This window comes from Phaenicophaeus curvirostris, chromosome 2 (genome assembly GCF_032191515.1).
Source record: "Phaenicophaeus curvirostris isolate KB17595 chromosome 2, BPBGC_Pcur_1.0, whole genome shotgun sequence".
In the NCBI taxonomy this organism is placed as follows: Eukaryota; Metazoa; Chordata; class Aves; order Cuculiformes; family Cuculidae; genus Phaenicophaeus; species Phaenicophaeus curvirostris.
In genome coordinates this window covers 123679422-123702662 of record NC_091393.1, presented here as the reverse complement: position 1 = coordinate 123702662, position 23241 = coordinate 123679422, and the positions used below count along the sequence as shown (strand labels likewise).

Below are 23241 nucleotides of genomic sequence, written 5' to 3'. Positions count from 1 at the left end.
ACTGGCAAAGATGACTTAAGAGTGCCTTGTTATTTGTGTACAAGTTGGCACTGGAGAGCAGCCCTACCTGCCTGTCTACTAATGCTCTACTGAGTTGCTCCGCTGTCCTTGCTTTTCCTCATTTTTCATCCAAAAAAGACGGAAGAAAGAGTGGGAAGTTGTCTGTTTAGAATGTGCACGTATGGTTAAGTGATAGGCTACTCCTGTTTTGGCCAAACAGCCCTGGGAGGTTGGTGTTTACTTTACCACCAGCTGAAAAGCCTCCAGTCCCAGGGGCTGCCTTTAGGCCACATCTGGGCTCTTACCTGCTCGTATGTTTGCAGGCTTTATTATTTATATTGCAAGTGCTCGAAATGAAAGGTTGTGTATGAATATGAGGGAAGGAAGAGCTGAAGGAATAACTTGAAGCTTTAAGCATGTATTATTCACTCGTAGGTAAGCATAGCCACAACTATCTGTGTTCTGTTCTGAGTTTGTTTAACAGTACAATCGGTACCAATTGATGTGGAACTCAGTATGGAATTGCCCAACATTTCCTATTCCCTTCCTGAAATACCGAAACAGAGAATATTCTCTGGTGGAAAAGAATATTGTTTAGAACACCATATTTTCCAGTTTTTCTAGAGAGGCAGTGCTGCGTAAGTTAGGTTGGATGAAGGAAAGAAATATCATGTACGTCTTTTTCCTGTAAAAGTAATTGGATCAGGATTAAGTTTTCAGTCATTTTTAGTCCTTTAAATCCTGCATCTACTTAAACTGTTGGCAGCTGCCAATTTTTGACCTGTAAAAGCTTTTTGTAGCTACTTGAATTCACTTCTCAGAGCAAAGATTCAGGATTACAGTATATATGGGTACCTGACAATTGCTGTCACTGCGGAAGGAGTTGGGTGGTATGAAACTGGAAGGATTGACATCCAGCATGCTGGTTCCTCCTGAAATTCTGTCCCACAACAGAATGCTGAGGGCTTCTGGAAATCTAGGTCTCCAGTGTAAAAGTCTGTCTGTCTTTCTTGTTTATCACAGGTGATCAAGCACGTACCTTTTTTTTGCAATCAGGTCTACCAGCTTCAATCCTTGCTGAAATATGGTAAGATATTCTTTACTATTTATTTGTTTGTTTGTTTGTTTAAGATGGGTGTGTAGCATTCAGGTACTTTCTTCGGTATGTTCTGGAGTCCTCAACACAGGAAGGACATGGATCTGTTGGAGCGAGACCAGAGGAGGCCGTGAAGGTGATGCGAGGGCAGGAACCCCTCCCATACGAGGACAGGCTGGGAGAATTGGGGTTTTTCAGCCTGGAGAAGGCTCCGGGGAGACCTTAGAGAAAACATTTGTAGAAAGTCAGTTATAATACACCTTAAAATACCAGCCAGTGCTGTGATACATGAACTGGGAAAAGTGCTCTTCTTTGCAGCACCCATATGGTGGCTGAAACAGACTTTGTCTTCTTTTAACTCCTCAGTCTTCCCTAGAATACGGTGTGCATGGTTATCAAGATGTGAGCATGCTGAAAGGCACGAAGTGGAGGCCCATAATAATTCACAACAACTTACTTGTTGAAGCATATTTAGGAGGCTAAATGAAAGTTAGTTTCTTCTTCAGATAGTTAAAGCGCAGAGAAAAAAGCGATAGGGGAATTTTTGCATAGGGTTTTAAAGTCTGTTACTGAATAATAACAGAAAGAAGCTATGAAAGGGAAAATGTGGCTCAGCATTGATTGTGTTTTGTTTTCTCTGAATTTTATTGACACTCCTGTGCCTGGTCCTCACACGAGTATAACAAGATTTCAGATTTTTTGTCTACCCAGAAATTTGGTCTCGTTGTGTCAGCACTGTTAAATACAATGGAAAATACATGTGAGTGGATTTGGAAAAGTGTCAAAGGAAGGCAGCGTGGATATCGGGCTTAAAGAAACCCATGCTGTTTGTGAATTAGTGCAGTTTTCACTGTGCTCTATAGAGCTGTCAGCAGGTTTCTGCATCCTCCCGTTTCAGATTCTTGCGCTAATTCCTTACAATACCAGACCCAGACTGAAAACAAGCAGTGTCACTAAAAGAAGAGAAAGCAGCATAGCAGAAGCCTGTCTGTAGCAACAAGTGCATCCACTGAGTGGAAACTGCTTCTTTTCTAAGTGTCTTGCTACTTTGTCAAGTGTTAAATATTTAATACACAGCAACTTTACAACTGAAACCTGCAGAAGACTGCCAAGCCATTTATGCTTAATGCAGCTACACAAACTTTGTGTTTAGAAGTCCGGGTTGTCTTTCAGTACCTCTAAGCTGACAAACTAGAAAAAATGCCGTCTGCCAACTTTTGAGCGTTTGAATGCTGTCACAAAATTGAAAATCATGGAATCATTAAGGTTGGAAAAGACCTCTAAGATTGCCAAATCCAACCATCAACACAATACCAGCATGTGTACTAGACCATGTCCTGAAGTGCCATACCTACGTGTTTTTTGAACACCTCCAGGGATGAACACCTCCACCACTTCTCTGGGCACCTCTTCCAATGCTTTGCCACTGTTTCAGTGAAGAATTTTTTCCTGATATCCAATATAAACCTTCCTTGGTGTGTCTTGAGGCCGTTTCCTCTCATCCTATCTCTTGTTACTTGGGAGTAGAGACCAACACCCACCTCACTACTACCTCCTTTTAGGCAGTTGTAGACAGTGATGAGGTCTCCCTTCAGCCTTCTCCAGAATGAACAACCCCAGGTCCTTCAGGTGCTCCTCATAAGTCTTGTTCTTCAGCCCCTTCACCAGCTTTGTTGCCCTTCTTTGGATGCGCTCCAGCCCCTCAAGGTCTTTCTTGTAGGGGGGACACAAAATTGAACGCAGTTTTCAAGGTGTGGAAACAGCAGGGGCACAGTCACTTCCCTGCTCCTGTTGGCCATCCCATTTCTGATCCAAGCCAGGATGCTGTTGGCTTTCAATGTCGCCTGGGTCACTGCTGGCTCATGTTCAGCTGCTGTCGACCAACACCCCCAGATCCTTCTCTGCCAGGCAGCTTTCCAGCCACTCTGCCCCAAGCCTGGGCTTGACTGTACAGCCAGTTTTTACCTAGTGAAGAGTAGACCTGTCTAAGCCATGGGCTGCCAGCTTCTGCAGGAGAAGTGTCAAAGGTGTCACTGAAATCAAGGTGGGTGACATCCACAGCCTTTCCCATATCCACTGGGCAGGTCACTTAGTCATAGAAGGAAATCAGGTTAATCAAACAGGACCTGCCCTTCATGAACTCGTGCTGGCTGAACCTGGTCCCCTGGTTGGCGTGCACTTGCCTGGTGAGCATAATCAAGATGAACCACTTTTGTGGTGCCAGCGTCAGGCTGGATCCTCTTTCCAGCCCTTCTTGTAGATGGGCATCACATTGGCAAGCAATCTACAAATGGTTGCAATGAGTTTGTTCATCTTGAACAAGAATGGTAAATAAATTTGATTTAAAAGCTTCTCATTAAGTGCAAAAGTGGACTTTACCTTTCTTCTTTTTGGGCTTTTATAATTTTATTTTATTTTACTTTTAAGGACACTATCAGACCTGAACAAGGATGGAAAAATGGATCAACAGGAGTTCTCTATAGCCATGAAACTCATCAAGCTGAAATTGCAAGGACAGCACTTGCCTGCGGTTCTCCCTCCTGTCATGAAACAAACTCCAGTTTTGTCACCGCTAATGTCAGCTCGCTTTGGTACTTATGAATATATAATTACTTAGTGTTCAGAGGCAAAAACCCACAGTTACTTGCAGCCAACTACAAGCATTTACTTGACTATGACAGATCAGTGAATGAGTATGAAAACCCAAAGATATTCTGATTTATTTAGAAAATTCACAAAGTCACTGTCTTGACATTTTTGTTAATGCCATACTTCGAAGACATTTAGTAATAAGTAAAAAATTCAATTCAATTCTATTCAATTTTGATATGAGGTGCAAAGGGCCGTTCACATTTACCATCTGACTTGCAGGCTGTCATCTTGTCCTGAAGGTCTTTTTTTGTCTCCCTCCTACTCGGTCATATATTTAAACTCAGGGTTTTTGAAGTTAAACTTAGCAAAGGTCAGAGTTTTGGTAGAAGGCTTACTTAAAATGTATTTTTCAAAATCAATTGCATTGTCTATTTTAGCTCTATTATAAATTGAATATAATGATTTTAACTTCTTCTTTCCTGTTCTGGCAGTGTTTTGGGATTCAGTGCATGCCTTTTGTTGTTTTGTAGAACACAACATGTGTAATGACTTCAGCTGGATTACAAAATCAGTGCTGAAATTAAATGTATGCGTATATTAATTACAGACGTGGTTTAACATGTCAGCTCGTCAGTAAATCTTGTGTGTTTGCATACAAGTGCCTGCATTAGAGATAGCTGTGGTTGGCATATGATTACTGCCTATTAACCTTCCATCATAGCATCTGTACTGTTGTCTTCTGCAGATTCTGCCAGTAATTTAAGTGCCCTTTTTCTCTTCAGGCAGCTGCCTTAAAGAGACCGTTTGGTGGGCACAGGTCCTCAGCTATGGGCTTCTCACCCATATGGATTCTTGGAAGAGACTTAGTTCAGAAACAGTATCAACTTTGCCCTGTGGAGGATTGTCACAGCTTTTAGAGTTGCAATCTGATTCTTTTTCAGGGCCCAGACCTGGAAAGGCGTGAAGAACTAGTTAGAGCTGCAGTTATAGAAAACTTGATCTTATTCTTTTGTGAAATAGTAGCTGTATCTTCCTTTAGAGTGAATTGCTTGTAAGGACTCTATTATTTCATTCATGTTATTTAGTATGTTTTTTGCTGTGAACTGTATTGTCTGAACTTTAGACAAAAAGTCACTATTACGCACAAGCGTCTATTTTAACTCATTGTATCTCTGGACGCAGTTTGCTTTTGTGTAGTTTCTGCCTAGCGTAATGGAACCAATTTCTTGCTGAAGCCTCTGCTATATTAAATCATGCATTTTTGGATTTTGCTCTAGGAATGGGTAGTATGCCCAATCTGTCCATGCCAACGTCTATGTCTACGATCACACCGTTAGCTCCCATGCCTCTGACCTCCATGACTTCCATTCCTCCTTTGGTTATCTCTGCTCCCCTGGTGCCTTCCGTCAGTACCTCCTCGTTGCCAAATGGAACATCCAGCCTCCTGCAGCCTTTGTCCATACCTTTCTCTTCAAGTAAGTATAGAACAGTCCCGTACTCGCTTTCCAACTTGTGAATCTTGCTTTCTCTACGGTTGATTTTAGATGGGAATGCCAGTACTTGCATGCGAGTAAATAAATAAATAAATGTCTTTTTTCCCAAAGTTCACATTCAACAGATCAGCTCTAACCGGTTTAATCCGAGCAACAAGTTACTGATTAGCTTTTCTTACTTCTGTCTAACCCTTCGGTGTTTATGACAAAGCATTATCTTATACCCAACTCTTGTCCTTATTTTTTGTTTGTTTTAGCGCTGCCTCACACTGGTTCTTTAGGTCCCATGGCAGGAGGGTTTGGTGGTACCAGTATGCAGAAGGCACAGTCTCTGATCGATTTGGGATCTAGCAGGTATGAAAGTTAAGTTTAAAATGGTTGTATCGTAAACTCGACTAATATGCCTCTAAAACTTACGGAGTGTTTCTCTTTTCAAAGTATATTCATTAAAAATTAGTCTGTCTAATATGATCTACCATGACTGAAAATAGATTGACTTGATATACACAATAAATAATAGTTTCAAGAAATCTGGCAAAACTGCCCAAAGTATGTGTGGAGTTCGAAGGAGAGAAAGCAGCACCAAAAAGAAGGGAATGTACCTCCTTAGTAAATAGAAGTAAATCTTACCAAGTGGTTCTAGAAGCAGTGTTTATGGATTGATGTGCTCATTCATTATAGAGGGCACCGTGTAATTAGCAGGCATGTAAAAATACTATTTGCTATAAATATTTATGTGTGGAATTGTTTTATGAATAATAGAAGATGATGAATCTTTGTCATCAAGATGCTGTTTCACAGATTTTAGAGCTTCAGCATAGACAAAGTGAGGGACTAGGCTTATCTCTCCAATTGACCATCCAGGAAACACTCTCCCAAAGAACAATCCATAGGGCATCGCGGCCCTAGCTCATTTCCAGAAGGTGGTTCAGAAGTGCTTGCACCTCTTTGCTGCTGGCACAAGGCACCTAGGATGAATGGAGATCTAACTTTGGGCTCCTCACACAGACAGACACCTCATGCTAGCAGATGTTCAGGAAAGTTATTTGTAAGCATGCTGTATGCTTTGCTTCCTTGAGGAAGGAAGGGGATGGGTTCTTTACCAGGGAGTGCAACGATAGGGTGGTGGGGAATGGTTTTAAGCTGAAAAAGGGAAGATTTAAGTTAGATATTAGGAAGAGGTTTTTTTTCTTGTGAGGGTAGTGAGGCGCTAGCCCGCATTGCCCAGAAAAGTTGTGGCTGCCACCTCTCTGGAGGGGCTCAAGGCCAGGTTGGATGGAGCTTGGAGCAGCCTGAGCCAGTGGGAGGTGTCCCTGCCCATGGCAGGGAGTGGAACTGGATGGGCTTTGAGGTCCCTTCCAACCCAAACTATTCTGTGATTCCAATAGTGGTATTTTGCTGTGGTGGACCAATGAATTATGTGGCATTAAGTGGCTGTGGTAGCAAGGGAACAGGATCTTGAATTCAAGAGTTTCCTTTTAGATAAGTGTTCTTGCTTTCAGAGTAAAATTCCATATTAGTAATGAAAATATTTATAGCAAGTTAGCAGAGTCAAAACTGTCTGGAAGTTGTTTCATGTTACCAGAAGTTGTTCATATTTCTGTTCCAATGCCTGTTTGTTACACCAAGTAACTGAAGAGTTCTTTCTGTCTCTCTTTTTCCTTTTTTTTTTTCCCTTCCCTCTTTTTTAATTGTATTATAGTTCAAATTCTTCCTCTAGTACTTCACTGGCTGGGAATTCACCAAAGATTGCATCCACAGACTGGGCGGTTCCTCAGGCCTCCAGATTAAAATACAGACAGAAATTTAACAGTCTTGATAAAAGTATGAGTGGATATTTATCAGGTGAGTATGACATCTGGTGTGGAGGGGGAAAAACAGCAGTCTGCGACATCACAGGCTGAGAGGTGGAATCCTGGCTTGGGATTTGACTTCCTTATGAAAAAAAGCTGGAATTGTTGACATTCAGACCTAGACAGGAGAGAGTAGGTTTCAGCTACCCAGTTCCAGTCAGCCAAGAGATGGAAATAGCCATCAGTTTATTGACTTGGGCTCTGTGTTAAAGCTGGAGGAGCCCAAGGAGGCAGCAATCTCCTCATGTAGACTGGGGAAGCTACAGCAGCAGTTCAGGGGAAGAAGGAAAGAGTGGCACTCATGGGATCTAACTAGAAGAGCCTGAGAACCATAATGCTGGGAAAGTTAGCTCAGTAAGATCAGCAGTCATTTTTCAAGTATCACTCTTTGGACTGAGATTCTTTTGACTTTATAAAGTAGGGGACATCTCATGATCGTTTTTGCACCATGTGCTCCTCTGTATATGTTTATTACTTAGATATTTGGGCTTCAACTTTTCCAAGAAAGCAGAAAGATGCTGCACTACTGCAGCCATTGATTGGAATTATTCCAAAGTCTTTTCAGGGAGTCCTTCCTTGTTGACTTCCAGTGACATTTGTGCTGTGCCGTGGCGTTAGGGTGGTTTTGAAAGATTTCACACGAAGTTAATGTAAGAGCAGTGAAGTCAAAATGTGTGTCTGTAGCTGACTAGATTTCCCATTTCAGTAAGTGCTTACTAAGCCACTGCCTTGGTTTCCTGGCCTACAACGAAAGAGAACAAGAAAAAAGGACTCAGTGCTTTTTATCTTCTTCAGCTGATTTGGAGCTGAGGGTTTCATCCAACAGCCTAGAAAGGTTTATGGTTCTTTGCTATCAAAGGAAAACTGACAGCTTTCCAGCATGCTAACTCAAGGTTTAGGTAGATGGTCAGCTGTGCTTTTGCAACAGCTATGGGGATTACCATAAATATCCATTTTTCGTGTCAGTTTTCCTGAGTGGAAAAAAAAGAGTACACAAGAATACTTTATTGTGTTCAGGTTGTAATGGCTGTTGTTAAGCCTGGAAGTAAAACCAACTGTCTACAACTGGTGAAAATAGATTAGATTGATATTAAAAATAGACGTGCCCCAGTTCATGACCCATTTTTTTCCTACATGTGAATATTTGTTCAAAGATTTATTTTTATTAAAAACTTCTATGTTTTCACTAAGGATTTCAAGCAAGGAATGCCCTTCTGCAATCAAACCTTTCACAGACTCAGTTGGCTACTATTTGGTAAGTCTGGTTACAGAAGATGAATTAAATGGGTTTATGGTGTTAAGAATGGAAATGTGCCTTCTTTAATAAGAAATGATAAAGGGACACAGTGCATCTAAAATCATAAACTGAAACCAAGCTACTTAAACTGATTTGCTCATTGGTACATTTTTCAAGAGACAACTTGATATAGTTATAGATTTTTCACTCTTTGTTTATATGTAATTTAACAATATTACAGATACTAATTTCAGTTTCTGATATGGTAATGCACTAGTTTAGCTGAGGTGAGGGTCTGTTCATTTTAAGAGTAGGGTTCTGAAATCAAGCTGGTTAGTTTTAAATATGGAGAAAGATAAATCAAGTGACCCTTCAACTTTTTAGAGTTTTACTGCAGTTCCCATAAAGATATCTGCCTATTATTTGTTAAGACTTGCCTTTACTGTGGCAATGGCAATGGTTGCAGCTGTCTGAAGGCTTGGAACAATCTGTTCTGCTAGATCATAGAATGGTTTACGTTGGAAGGGACCTTAAATCCCATCCAGTTCCACCCCCTGCCATGGGCAGGGACACCTCCCACTGGACCAGGCTGCTCCAAGCCCCATCCAACCTGGCCTTGAGCCCCTCCAGGGATGGGGCAGCCACAGCTTCCCTGAACAGCCCGGGCCAGAGCCTAGCTACCATTTCGAGCTGGTTAACAACAGTCCTGGACTCTTTTCCCACTTCTTCTCTTGGTGATGCAATAAAAAGATGTCTTAACCATTCCTATTCCTATCCTTTTTTTATTTTATGAAAACATCTGAAGAGCAATACCTCATTAAACCAAATAAAATCTCCTTTCATCAACTATTCGTGTTATTGTTGGAATTCTCTTTACAGTAAATTGTTTCAGCTGTCATTTGTGAGTGACAGTGATGTTTGTTTCTAATTATTATTGCTGTTAAAACTGTGCAGGTCTCTGGCTGATATTGATGGGGATGGACAGTTGAAAGCTGACGAGTTCGTGTTAGCCATGCACCTAACTGATATGGCCAAAGCTGGGCAACCTCTGCCACTGACTCTGCCCCTTGAACTGGTGCCACCGTCTTTCAGGTGTGTCGCTCAAGGCAGTGAAACAATAATATACTCTCAGTGCTAGTGTTTTATACAAAGAAAATAACTGTTTTATTTCTCGAACTCCCTCCAGGAGTGGAAAATACACTGAAAATATAAATGGAACTCTGCCATCTTACCAGTCTGTGCAAGAGGAGGAGCCGCAGAAAAAACAGCCAGGTAAAATACGGTTCACATGTAGGGCTGTCTTTGAAGCATGCAGAAACCTTTAGAAAGTGGAAGATGCAATCGCATCCTTGGGGAGCTTAATTTCAGGAGCTGCATCCCTTTTAACTTGGATGGTAGGAAGGTTGTTAAGTGGATATAGTCAGCCTATTATATCTAATAGAATTGAGAAGGCAGAGACAAGGGCTGTTTGTAACTGCAGGAAAGGAAAATTGTGCTGTTTAATAATGCATTTTGGAAAATAAATCCTTTGTGGCCAAATACTGCCATGCTACTGCAAACCTTTTTCAGCTGAAAGTTCATGGCATTACTTTGTTCTCGATAATTTGAAAACAAGAGTTTCAATGTAGTTTTAATTCTCTGAAAAGTAGATGCAATTTGCACGTGATGTAGATTGTGCTGTTGCCTCCCTGATGCTACCAGTGAAGGTCTCTCACATGCAAGCTGCAAGACAGCTTAACTCTCCTTCTGGGAGGATGGTTGCTGGGAGCCTGAACCATTCCTTTGTATCTCTTTTCCCTATACTGTAGGAATTTAACTTGATCCTGTTTTTTCTGCTTTGCAAAGCTGGTTTTCTGCTTTCTGCTGGTTTTAAATCCAGGAGCTGTTACAGGGAACACCCTTAAAAATTAAGCTCTTTCTTAGCATGTTAATGTTTCTTGCACAGTGGAAAACCTTTTCAACAGGTCTTCTCCTGGCTTATAAAAGCTGTTCTTTTATGTTTCCTCCAAAATTCAAGTAATTTTTGTGGTTAGTTTTAAATTACAACGCTTTTCTGCAATTGGAATAGACTTAGGAAATTTTAAAAGCATTTCTGAAAAGAAAAATAATGCTTTAACCAATGCAAGATGCTTGTATCGTCCATGACCCAACAACCTGAACTTGCCAGAAAGGAATTATCTATTTTTAGTGGCATAACTGAGGTATTTGTTTGACAGTGATGTTTTGCACAGGAAAGAAATAACTACCTTTTCTTATTATAGTGACATTTGAGGACAAAAGGAAAGCCAACTATGAGAGGGGAAATATGGAGCTGGAAAAACGCCGTCAGATCCTGTTGGAGCAGCAGCAGAGAGAGGCTGAACGTAAGGCTCAGAAAGAAAGAGAAGAACAAGAGCGAAGAGAGAGGGAACGTCAGGAGCAGGAACGGAAAAGACAACTTGAAATGGAAAGGCAGCTGGAGAGGCAACGAGAATTGGAAAGACAAAGAGAAGAAGAAAGGAGGAAAGAAATAGAAAGACGGGAGGTTGTTTTCTTAAAATTATTTTTTAATGCTTTAAAGAATGTATGTGTCACAAAGTGCCCATTTGGCAGAACATTCCGGGTTTGAATGCTGGCTTTGTTTCTCCTCACGTGGCCATTGGCAGGTTGTCTTGGAGGCAGGACATCTTTTCTGTCTGAAAACATTTTGTCTGATACAAATGAATTCAGTTTTGGTATAGGCTGAAAATTTTCAGATACTTCATAGGACAGATGAAATTTTCTTGGACAGGTTTCTTGGGTTTATGCAAAAATATTTGTACCAAACAAGATTGTACTGAATTCGTAATTGATAATATTTTCACAGTTGAACTTGAGACAAATTTGTTTCTACTTAGTGCCTCAGCATATCCTTAAGACTTGTATATTTTATATAGTTCTGTGAAATACTTAAAGGAAGTTACGAGCAGTATCTGTCAATGTGCTCAGTTATGGGCTGTATTCCAATCTAAACCAGACTTCCTCTCTGAATTATGTGTATTTTCTTCATCCAGAGTTAGAAGTGTGGCATGAAGTGTCTTGTAAGATCGCTTCTTCCATTCTTTGATGGTGAATTATCTAAGAGTACTTTACAAAAGATAATATCTCATGGTGCCATTATGCTGTTTAGAAATAAAGCACGTTATTTTAAATCATGGTCTCTGAATTCTGCATCTCTTTTGTAATCTAAGGCAATGTAACTTTTCTCCAGGCAGCAAAGCAAGAACTTGAGCGCCAGCAACGGTTGGAATGGGAGAGAATTCGTCGCCAAGAACTTCTTAACCAACGTAACAGGGAGCAAGAAGAAATTGTCAAGTTGACATCTAAAAAGAAAAGCCTTAATCTTGAATTGGAAGCCCTGGTAAGATAGAAATTTCGCTACAAATCTTGAAATACAGTATTTTGAAGAATGCAAATCTTAGAACCTACACTAATGGCCCACTAGGAGTTTCACTTTGTTTTGGATAAGGAACCTAAAGCAGATATTTTGGATTGTCTTAAAGAATTGATCATGAACTAATCTGCCCAGAAATTTAGTGGAGAAACTATTTTTCTTTTATGTGGTATGATTCCTCTTTGTTTTCTTTCTAGACTGACAAACATCAGCAAATCTCAGGCAGATTGCAAGATATTCGAAGCAAAAAGCAAATTCGAAAAACTGAACTAGAGGCTTTAGATAAGAAATATGATCAAGGAATCATGGAAGTGAAACAACTACAACAACAACTTCAGGTATGTAACTTTCTCTTAAGGCTGTAGTTTTCCTTTGCTTCCTCTTCTGTGCTTCTGTAATGCTTTTGATATTAGTAAGTTGGTTTGATTATAGTTGAGAGAGGAAATCGGCAAGGCCATCAGCATCACAGAGGCTTTTAGCTTTATTTGTGGTGTAAAGAAACGAATATATGGACTATAACAAGCTGATGGTTGAGCAAGGGCAGTTCTCAAAACCTCAGCTGTTCTTCTGTGAACCAGTAGTGATTTCTCTTTAATTATGAACTCTTTTATGGCCCCAGACTAAAATTTTTGTGAAGAATGTTTTCCTGTATGCAGAGCAAGTTGGCCTTTGGGCTGAATTACCTTCCTGCCCTTTTTTCTTTTTATCTTTCTCTCAATAGCAAGACACAAATTATTTCAGGTCATCTGACTACCATAAATCATCTTCTACTGTATTTTTATGTATTGCTCCTGCACGCCAGGGAAACTTTATGTTCCTTTGTGTCATGGAAAATTACTGTTTTAAGTTAGCCTTGGAGCAGTCAACTTAAATGTTCTCATGATAATATTTACACTTTTAGCATGCCTGTTATTTTTTTTTCCAGCTGTTTTAATGTTTTCAGATCAGAAAGCACACAATTATAATAGTATTTATATTCAGAGCATAGAAGCCATTTTTTACTCTACCCAGGGACGATAACTTGCATCCACATTTCATTAAAATGCATTGAAATTATGTTTGACAATTCACTTATGTTACTTACTGATCTATGAACAGTATTAAAAATGCGTTATGTTCTCTTCCGTATCTACAGGAGTATCAGAATAAACTCATCTATTTAGTTCCTGAAAAGCAATTGTTGAGTGAAAGAATTAAAAACGCTCAACTGGAAAACACTGAGAGTAAGTGTCTGCATATGAATTCTCTTCAGTTTGCATTGCTGGCTTTTCATCACCTGTAAAAAAGGCTGAAGGATACAGGGGTGTTAATCACACCTTCACTTCTATATCTTTTCAGTTAGTGCCATCTTAGCATTGTTGTGTCTGTATACCATTATTTTCTTCATGTTCTAAGTAAGTGTCAAGGACACACATTTTTGCGAGGCAGTAGAGGTTTTGCATGCAACTTTTTATTTACACAGACCATAAAGCCCATAGATACTCTTACGTCTTGTCTTTTTTCCATAGGGTAAACTCAGGAGAGTTAATTTATGTCAAATTTACACTGGTCTTTACATCAAATCATACTAGAAGTCCCTAGATAGAGAAATTTACTCTGATTCGTCTGATGTTGAATTTGTCTGATATTAAAAAAACAACCACCTTACAAATTATTCTGTATATATTACATGCAGCGCTATCTGTCTTGGGTGTTGGGGCCATTTCTTCTTCATGCTGTATATGAATAGAAAGTAAATCAGAGAATTTTTTTGAGGAAAGAGGTTGAGAATGTGTGTATATTAAGGAAATACTAAAATAATTAGTGAAAACAGAAATCCTCGTGAAATTAGTTGTCTTTCCTTATGCAGGTACAGGACTCAGTTCAGTGCAAAAGGATTCCCAAGGAAAGGAAGAATTATGCCAAAGACTTAAGGAACAGCTCGATGCCCTTGAGAGAGAAACTGCTTCTAAACTTGCTGAAATGGATGCGTTTAACAGCCAACTTAAGGTATGTGCATTATCTAAATGCTTAGTCTTACACTGGTAAGCGGTATCTTTGTTTCTCCATCCAGTCATAAACCCTGGCACTTCTACCAGGCTTCCTAAAAGCTTTACCCCAACTTCCAATGTCAAATAAGAATTACCAAAAGTCTTGGAGTAAATACTGTAATAAAAATGCACTTAAAACTATTGCTAATGTACTAAAAGAAGAATCTCTTGCTAATCATTGCTTTGCATGACTCAAGTGTTGCTCACTCTCTACTTTTGCCTAGTAGAAGTCATTTTAATTTAGAAATAAGTTTCCCAGGCCCTGGCAAATTCTATTCTTAGAGTACTGAGGTTATATTTGCTACAGGTTTTGAATTGCGGTCTGAACAGTTAACGTTGCTTGAGAGAAATGCAAGGTTTCATAGTACATTGGACAAGATCTGGTAGCAGACTTGGATGTTGTCCTAGAAGTCAGCATAGGCCACTTAATTGTGTAGGAGTTGAGAGCTATTGACCACTGGCCTTGGAAGCATTTTCGTTTCAGCAGCAACTCTTGGCTTGCCTAAAAACGCACGCAGCCCTCGGGCAGGGTAGTGTGCTTCCACCTCACTTTATTTACCAGCTTGCTCCTAGTGGCACTGATGGGAACTTTATTCTTAAGGAATGGATTTATGCTGGGCCAACGAGAGGGCTCTGCACTCCAACAACAAGAACTTAAAGGAAAATTTCTAAATATTTAAGGAGTTTCTGTTCTTTTTAGAAACTGGGTATACATAACAAACATTTTTAGTTACGTGTTTGTTGCATGGCTTGCTGTGTTCACTGGCTGTATCCCCCTAAAATATGTTTTTCAAAATACAGTGCAAAGATTAATTGGCTTTTTATCTGCCTTATCTTACAGTGTGAGAATATGGATGATTCTGTTCTTCAGTGCCTTTTGTCTCTGCTAAGCTGTCTCAACAACCTCTTCCTCTTACTTAAGGTTATTTTCTAATCTTTGGCTCTTTTGGTTTTTAATTATTTCGCAGTTTTTCTCTGCTTACCCTTTCTGTTTGGATGTACAACTTCTATTTAATACATTTGCCTAAAAGAAAATTGATAGGCTCTTTTTCTTTCTGCTTTTACATCCTTTTAAAGACTTAAAATTTTCTTACCTGCTTAGAAAGCCAAACTGCAGAATACTGCAGTTTTATTTCTTGACAGACTGCGTTCACTCAGTTGTTTTGCAGTTATTTTTAGTTAAGGTAACATCCAGCAAGAAAATACTGTCTTAGCTAGAAACAATGTCTTCTCCCACCTTTCTATCTGTCATTCTCTATCTGTACCCACACGTCTTGAGCTTTGAGTCAGGTTAATGAATTCTCATTTGAATATTAAGAGTCTAGAAATAGTGTTGGTGCCCAGAACATGACATGTGACGTGGTAGACGCAATGCTATTAAACCTCCACATTAACCCTGTACTAAAACCTATGTGCTGTTTCTCCTCCACGCTACTTTTGTCTTCTGGGGTCAGAGATCTGATTTTTCCCTCATATATTTTTCTCAGAAATACTTAACTGATCTTTCTGTTTTGCATTAGGACTATTCTGTCCGTTCTTTTTCCCTCATGTATTATTATTCAAGGCCAGGTTGGATGGGGCTTGGAGCAACCTGGTCTGGTGGGAGGTGTCCCTGCCCACAGGGTTGGAACTGGTTGGGCTTTAAGGTCCCTTCCAACCCAGACCATTATATGATTCTTTTCAGAATTCCTTAACCGATCTTTCCATTTTGCATAAGGGTTATTTTGTCCTTAAATCAATGATACAGGAGTTTTTATAATGCAGTTTTGTTTCCACAGTGATCCTCAATTTCTATGCAAAATGAGAAGAAAAAGCATTCTCAGCTGAATATGTTTGGGGAAAAATAGTCAATTGTTTGGTTTAGTTTGTTGCTATAGAGACTTTCACTGACACAGAAATCTTGTTATCTTGCCATTTTGATATAAATTGCACAGTATCTCTTAGGCAACATGGTTATTGATAGAGGGGCGTGTTGTAATGGGAATAGATTGTTCTGAATTGCTTTATTTGCCTTGGAAATTGGATATGAAAAGTCAGGGAATGCCTGTTGCATTTCTTGGTGTGTATCAATAGGATTCCTGAGGAAAAATAATCCAGTATTTTACAGATGTTTTGTAGCATGAAACACCATCTAAAGTAATTCTGTGATTGTTGATTTTTTTTTCCTTCTGTAAATATAATTATCCCAAATATTTATGCTGATTTTCTGCTGAGACAAAGTTTGTGTGAGATGGAATAGGAAATGAAGGATGTGTTCAGAAGAAAAAGACTGAAATTTTGATGTTTACAAGTACAGGAAACCCCTAGTCTAAGTGAATGTCTTTAGGCTGTGGCTTCCCACAGCAGTAAAGCGTGTTGATAAAGTTTTTCTGATTTAAACGTGTGACTGATCATTCCAAAAGCATCACAGAGGCAAGCACCCTCCTGAAGGGATGTGCTCTCAGGTTGATGGTATTTTGTTGGCTTTCAGTTGTAGTCTGCTGTCTCGTAGTTCTTTCAGATATGCTTCATTGCCTTCTGTGTCCTTAGATAACGTTGCGTTTGAACACTCAGTTTTGTATCTCCCCCTCTCCTCTGCCGTATTGGCCATTTCTAGCAGATTGTGACTGGAAGGGCTCTTGGAAAGCCTAAAACACATCAAACGCTTTGCAAACCTGCCAGCTACTTTTATACTTCTGTTGATTTGACTTTCTTTACAGTGACCTCCAAGGACTATTAATAACTTAATATTACTTTGTCTATTTGTATTAAAACTTGGTTCACAAAGCATTAGAATGCCTGGATGCTTTTCTCGGAGGACTGGCTTTATTCCTTTTGATGTACTTTGTCGTGTTTCCTCCATAGGACCTGAGAGAAAGTTACAGCATGCAGCAATTAGCCTTGGAGCAGCTCCACAGGATCAGACAGGACAAAATAAGAGATGTAGAAAAAAGAAGAGCTGAACTTGCACAGAAAAAGCGACTGGAAGATGAAGCTGCAAGGTACCATGTCTACATGTATCAGTGTTGCAGTTTTTAAAACGAAATAATGCTGTGGAGACTTTAAGACACTGATTGTAATGAGCAGGAGGTCTAATCAGTAACAATACATCCTAGTGAGTTGCCTCAGAGAGAAAGTTTCATGTGGAGTACAACTGGTTTGAATTTCCTCTTTCCAATCTGTTTTTATCTTATTTTTTCTTAAAGAAAACCTAATCATTCAGCTAAACCAAGTAGTCACTATTGCTAATAAGACTTTTGACTCCGTTAGTAGGTAATCCTCACATATTTTAAATTCCTTATATTTTCCTGCCCAGTTTTGCTGGCTTTCAAAGGATCTAACATATTTCCCTAAAAGCCCTTCTGACCAAGTAGTTACTGTTTCTTTGTCAGTAATATCCAGACAGTTGTGAAATTGGTACTTAAGCCAATAGGAAAGGTATTGCCTGCTTAATTCCTGTGTTAATCTTGAAAGCTGGATGAGCGAGCAAGCTTTGAGCCCTAAATTTGGTTCCTTTTAGGAGGACAATGAGAAAATTCAAATATATGTCTGAGAGGATCATGCCTTCAAGGATATGGTCCTGGTTTTGATCAGCCCAGCCTGATATTGAGCACTCAGACTCCCTGAGATATGTGATTCGTGGTCTTAACATCATTTTTCTACAACAGTGTGACGGGAATGTCATAAGATTTGTAACAGTCCCTTTGAAAGGACCAGATGCCATATGTATAATGACATTCCATTAATTTTTCTGTTGAACGTAGCTATATGATAGAGTAGCAACATTACTGCACAGCTCCTACTACATCCTTTCGTGTGTGTGTAAACACAATAAAAGGACCATCAGATGAGTGAACCTCCCACAGTGACTGGATGGAGCAGCCTTCTGGGCACTATCCCTCCTCAACAACCTCTTCAGAAAGTGGCCCAAAGGGATAGGTCAGCCCCTTTCAGAGGAAAGGGCTTGACAGCTAAAAAATACAATTATTTTAAGGGCGTTGAACTAGTTAATAACCTCTTTGAACAGATGAGGCATAGAATAAAACAGAATAATTGCAGAGAATACAGTCAGATTTCCAGATTCTCTCGCTCTCCACTGAAAAGTACAGCGGTGGCCTGAACAAACATGTCAAATACATTGTCATTACTGAAGGCAAAAAATTAAGCCAGCAAAGACCAGCAGCCAAAGCTTATTTTTATATTTGTACTAGAGTGAAATTTTGTTTCAAAGTCTTAGTTTCCAGTTGTGAGATTTGGATTCTGCCTTGGTGGAGAGCTTAAAACCAGCTTTGTTTAATTAACAGATCACTTACTGCTCTTCAGGGTATTGGTGAGCAGAAGTGCCATGGAGGTACTGCACAAGTAACCATGTGACACTGTTTCTATACCAAGGATTTTAATCAATTTGTTATTTATATGCAAAATATATTGGCACACGTGGTCTCTGTGGAAGTTTACTTCCCAGAGAGAAAAGCAGTCGATATCACTGACTCAATTTTACTTCAAAGTGCAGTCACAGAATCATTAAGGTTGAAAAAAAGGTCTAAAGTCATCGAATCCCACTGCCAGCCCAACAGTCAGTTACTCTGTGAACACAATCTGATTCATTTTTATATGAATGTTCTCACACCCCTCTCTCATCTTTTTTCTTTCAGGAAAGCAAAACGGGAGAAGGAGAACCGATGGCAGGAAAATATCCGAAGGGAGGAGGAAGAAAAAAAGAAACGATTGGAGGAAGAGCGAATGCAGGAAAAAGTTCAAGAAAAGCTGAAAGCTGAAGAAGCTCTGATGAGAGAAAGGGAAAATAAGCAACAGCTTAATGCAGAGGAGGAGAAAAATAAGCAAGCTGCGATCTTCAGGGAGATGGAACAACAGAGGCAGAGGCAACTGGAAGAAGACAAAAGAAAACAGGAACAAATCGCAAATGAAGCCGAGGAGAGGCACAGGCAGAACGAAGAAATAAAGAAGATAAAAGATGTGACCAACTCTCAAGAAGCAGAAAAACGCACTTCTAAATTAAACATCAGTGAGAAGTTTGCAGATCTATTGAAACCAGCAGAGGGTAAAAGTCTGAAGCCACCCTGGAAAAATGAAGGTAATCTTAATTTGTTTGGATTTTTTGTTTAATGGTTCTTATTTTTGTGAGTGTTGTTTCATTCTTTGGAATTATTATTGCCAGTCATAGAATCACGGAAAGGTTTGGGTTGGAAGGAACCTTAAGGCCCACCCAGTTCCACCTCCTGCCCTGGGCAGGGACACCTCCCACTGGACCAGGCTGCTCCGAGCCCCATCCAACCTGGCCGTGGACACCAGCCACATTTCTTCCTAATGTGTAATCTAAATCTTCCCCCTTCCAATTTACAGCCTTTTCTCCTTGTCCTGTCCCTCCAGGCCCTTGGAAAAAACCCCTCCCCAGCTTTTCTGGAGCCCTTTCAGGAACTTTAAGCTGCTCTAAGGTTTCCCTGGAGCTTTCTCATCTCCAGGCTGAGCAACCCCTAGTTTCTCAGACTGTCCTCACAGCAGAGGTGCTGCCGCCCTCTGATCATCTTCATGGCCTCCCCTGGACCGGTTCCAACAGTTCCATATCCTTCTTATGTTGAGGATCCAGAACTGGACATAGGACTCCAGGTGGGGTCTTAGGAGAGCAGAGGGGGAGAATCCCCTCCCTAACCCTGCAGGCTGCGCTTCCTTTGATGCAGCCCAGGCGAATGTGACTAAGTTAATAATCCTATTATTAATCCTTAGTAACTTTTATCAGTTTTCTACACCTATGATGACAAATCCTCCAGTGATGATGGTCAACAAATTAAAGATGCTGGAAACAACAACGCTGAAGCTTTTTCCTAAGGCCTGCACTTCTTGTCATTAGAGCAGAATGTTATGTGGAGGAGTTTTGTTCAGTGATTGTGGATGGATGAAGTGATTTATTAACATTGAAATCTGGTTTATTGCTGCATTGCTCAATGTCTCTTATTAAAAAGCAAAGAACAGAAGTCAACCCTGCTCTAAATGTGGGACTTTGAAAAATACCGGCTTAGCAATATTTTCGCTAGAGGCAGTTTTGATCGGTTCCCTCCTTCTTTAGTTCTTGTCAGTTGTTATCAGCCACTCTGTCACTGAGTTCAGCTACAACTGCATTAAAACAGTGCTGAAAGATGTTTACACACTTCAGCTTTACCTTGAAAAAAGTTCACTGTTAGCAGCATCAGTGACAGACTTGGAAAACATGCAAAGAAAATAGAAATCGTGGTATTTGAGGTTTTTAAGTGAAATCTTCACACCTGCTGCTGCTCATAGCAATGGTATCTTTTCAACTTGGAAAGTCACAGTTGTGTTAAACAAGACTATATTATAGCACTAGCTTAGCCAGAGAAGTTGGAGAAGGAAAGATGAGAGTACAAAGATGTCATATTTTTGTTTCAGAAGACAGTGCGTTTTATTGCCTGTGTTAATTTTTACTGTGATTAGCATGTTAAACTCTTGCATTGTATGGATCTCATTGGGTGCTGTAGCTAGTGATCTCCTTGCGCAGTCTGTGGCGAGAACAGTTCTCTGCTTCTGTTCATACCTCTTGCTTCAGAATTGCAGGGCTCCAACTCAGTGCGGGTTTTCCAGCTGTATCAAAAGGGTAACTGGTTTTCTTATCCTTTCAGGCAATGCAGCTACTGTCTCAGAGTCTAGGAATTCAGTTGCCTTGGTAAATTACAGAGCTTTATATCCATTTGAAGCAAGGAATCATGATGAGATGAGCTTTAATACCGGCGATATAATTCAGGTAAGGTTTGCCATCAACATTTAACTTGAAAAACCCAACCCCAGCCTTGCAATACACCAAAGCCTTAAGTGTCAAAAGCATTATTTTGATATATAAAGACTTACTTTAAATTTGATTGGGGTTTTTTTAGGTTTGTTTTGTTGTTTAGGATTTTTTTTTGTAACACATGAAATCAGGATTAGTTCAGATAAAATCTATCTTTGAAATCCTAGAGGTGTTGAGAATCTGTTTACAATAACAGTAGTGGACTCTAAACATAACCTTTCTGAAATCAGATGATCAGGAATGATGTTCTATAGTTCATTGTACGTGGACAGGTTGGCCTCAAGTGACTACTTGAAATACGAGTGTAGAAAAGAGAGACATGAATGGCTACTTAAAATAACAACATTATTTTAATTCAAATGGCATTAATAAAACAAACTAGTTATTTAACAAGTAGAGATTAAAGGTTTTTCTGAATCTTATTCCTGTTTTCTAATGTATTGTGAATGTACGCTTATGCCCCTTGTTGTCTGGTCCTTTGTAAATGCTCCCTCAAGCTGACATCTACGGTAATTTATTCTGTATCCAGTCTTTGGAATCCTTTTCTGGTTTCAACTGAATATACAATCTATAATATTACTGCAGGACCATATCTTCTGGCTTCTCAATTGAAATCTGTATTACTTCATGTAATTATATCACTTACCAGTCTAAATGGTTTTTGAAAGCGTGTGCATTCAGGTGGGTTTGTGAAAACTGATTTACAATTGTAGTAATACAATTAATTTCAATGTATCTAAGTACGTATGGTTCCTCCTCATTCAGATTGTGATATAGGTAGGTGCTAAAGGACATTTACAAAGCAATGTGGTACAAAATATTTTAGTACTAAAGTATTAGCCTTGAATTTGACAGTGTTGAGTCATTTATTTGCATTTTCATACCAATGAAGCATGGAAGAGGGAACAAGACAATTTGGTTTCGCTTTGGCTTCCTTCTTAGATATAATTAACTGTCATTTAACCACTGATATCTTATTTTAGAAACAGGCACCACCTCCTCCTCGTTCTCCTCTTATAACCCAAACCCCATCTAAGCTAACTAACTGATAGTATTTCAGGAGCTGCTATTTTTTAGCTAATGTTGACTAATTTGCTAGTTTACAGCATAATGGAGGCTTCAGTATTGCTATGAATGCTTAGGGGTGCTCTATACTTAATCCTATAGTAAATAACAGAGTTTTTTGGGTGGGTTTTGGATGCAGTCAAATGACAGGGTTAGTTCTGTATGTAAGCAGAGCTGCAGCAGTTGTTTTCACGGGCTGCTGGGCTCACCTGCCACTGCCTCTTGGCTGCACGTTTGGCAGAATACAACACAGTGCACCATAATTTTTGGCAAAGCAGAGTAGCTCCAGGTATAGTGCCTGGTCCCCAGAGTGTGTGTGTTTGGCACCCATTTGGAGGAAGATGCCTTTGAGGCCTCTCTCTGCAGTTCCATCATCACCCTGTTTCTCAAACAGGGCAAAATCAGCTCAATTCTGAAAGGGAAGAGGAGGAAAATGCTGATCCTTGTGCAAGTGCCACTCACGCTGTTCAGTTCAGAGAGCCAGCGGGTGCTGACACACTGGATACCGTGGTTGTTTCACGCTGCTGATTAATTGTGTTTTCTTTCTATTTATCCTCCTGTCCATAGGTTGATGAAAAAACTGTGGGAGAGCCTGGCTGGCTTTATGGGAGTTTTCAAGGACATTTTGGTTGGTTTCCATGCAATTATGTAGAAAAAATACTAGAAGGAGAAAAATCTTTATCTCCTAAGAAAGCCTTACTTCCTCCTACAGTGTCTTTATCATCTACCTCAACTGCTTCAGAGTGAGTTTTTGTCAACTTTTGTGGTAAAACGGCTTTTTCTAAATTTAGCTAACATGTAGTCATAGAACCAGAATCACAGAATGGTTTGGGTAGGAAGGGGCCTTAAACCCCACCCAGTTCCACCCCCAGCTGTGGGCAGGAACACTTCCCACTGAACCAGGGGCTCCAAGCCCCATCCAACCTGGCGTTGAACACCTCCAGGGATGGGGCAGCCACAGCTTCCCTGGGCAGCCTGGGCCAGGATCTCACTACCTCCAGCATGAAGAATTTCTTCCTAATGTCTAATCTAAGTCTTCCCCCTTTCAATTTAAAGGCATTTCCCCTCATCCTGTCCCTCCAGGCCCTTGGAAAAAGTCCGTCCCCAGCTGTCTTGTAGCCCCTTCAGGTACTGGAAGGCTGTTCAAAGGTCTTCCCGTAGCCTTCTCTACTCCAGGCTGAACAAGCCCAACTCTCTCGGCCTGTTCTCGTAGCAGAGGTGCTCCAGCCCTTTGATCGTCTTTGTAGTCTCCTCTGGACCTGTTCCAACAGTTCCATATCCTTCTTATGTTGGGTATTCCAGAACTGGACACAGGATTCTAGGTGGGGCCTCATGAGAGTAGAGTAGAGGGGGAGAATCCCCTCCCTCACCCTAATGGCCTCGCGTCCTTTGATGCAGCCCAGGATACGGTTGGCCTTCTGTTGATTCGAGCTGTTGACTGAGGGTATAGTTTCATATGGTGTTTGTTTTTAAAATATAAATGCGGAAAACTTATTGAAGAACCTACCTGAAAGTCTTAGCTTGGAAATTTTAAATATTGATAGCCTGTTTTGCGTTGTATAGACTATCTGGTTTTATAGATGTTAAAAAAAAAAAAGTTATTCTGCTTGAGTTACTTTTAAAATAAAAATGTTATGTGTTAAATAAGCCTGTATTCAACTTGC

The 23241-nt window shown here is 40.1% G+C and overlaps 1 protein-coding gene across 4 annotated transcripts in view; it reads left to right on the top strand.

The window, feature by feature from the left end:
* ITSN2 (intersectin 2) overlaps positions 1 to 23241 on the top strand; it is an 82155-nt gene that overhangs the window by 31258 nt on the left and 27656 nt on the right. For 3 of the 4 annotated variants that reach the window (XR_011336838.1, XM_069850747.1, XM_069850746.1), the window contains exons 4-21: positions 1024 to 1087; positions 3524 to 3687; positions 4966 to 5163; positions 5439 to 5535; positions 6884 to 7026; positions 8226 to 8289; positions 9226 to 9363; positions 9458 to 9543; positions 10533 to 10795; positions 11501 to 11650; positions 11881 to 12021; positions 12819 to 12906; positions 13533 to 13672; positions 14555 to 14635; positions 16558 to 16694; positions 18348 to 18787; positions 20346 to 20467; positions 22145 to 22320. Coding sequence is in view for 3 of the 4 variants with exons in the window: in XM_069850747.1 (XP_069706848.1) it covers positions 1024 to 1087; positions 3524 to 3687; positions 4966 to 5163; positions 5439 to 5535; positions 6884 to 7026; positions 8226 to 8289; positions 9226 to 9363; positions 9458 to 9543; positions 10533 to 10795; positions 11501 to 11650; positions 11881 to 12021; positions 12819 to 12906; positions 13533 to 13672; positions 14555 to 14635; positions 16558 to 16694; positions 18348 to 18787; positions 20346 to 20467; positions 22145 to 22320 (2692 nt within the window). In the remaining variant the exon portion in view is untranslated. The remainder of the gene's footprint in view (positions 1 to 1023; positions 1088 to 3523; positions 3688 to 4965; positions 5164 to 5438; positions 5536 to 6883; positions 7027 to 8225; positions 8290 to 9225; positions 9364 to 9457; positions 9544 to 10532; positions 10796 to 11500; positions 11651 to 11880; positions 12022 to 12818; positions 12907 to 13532; positions 13673 to 14554; positions 14636 to 16557; positions 16695 to 18347; positions 18788 to 20345; positions 20468 to 22144; positions 22321 to 23241) is intronic. The other variant, XM_069850748.1, reaches the window with a different exon arrangement.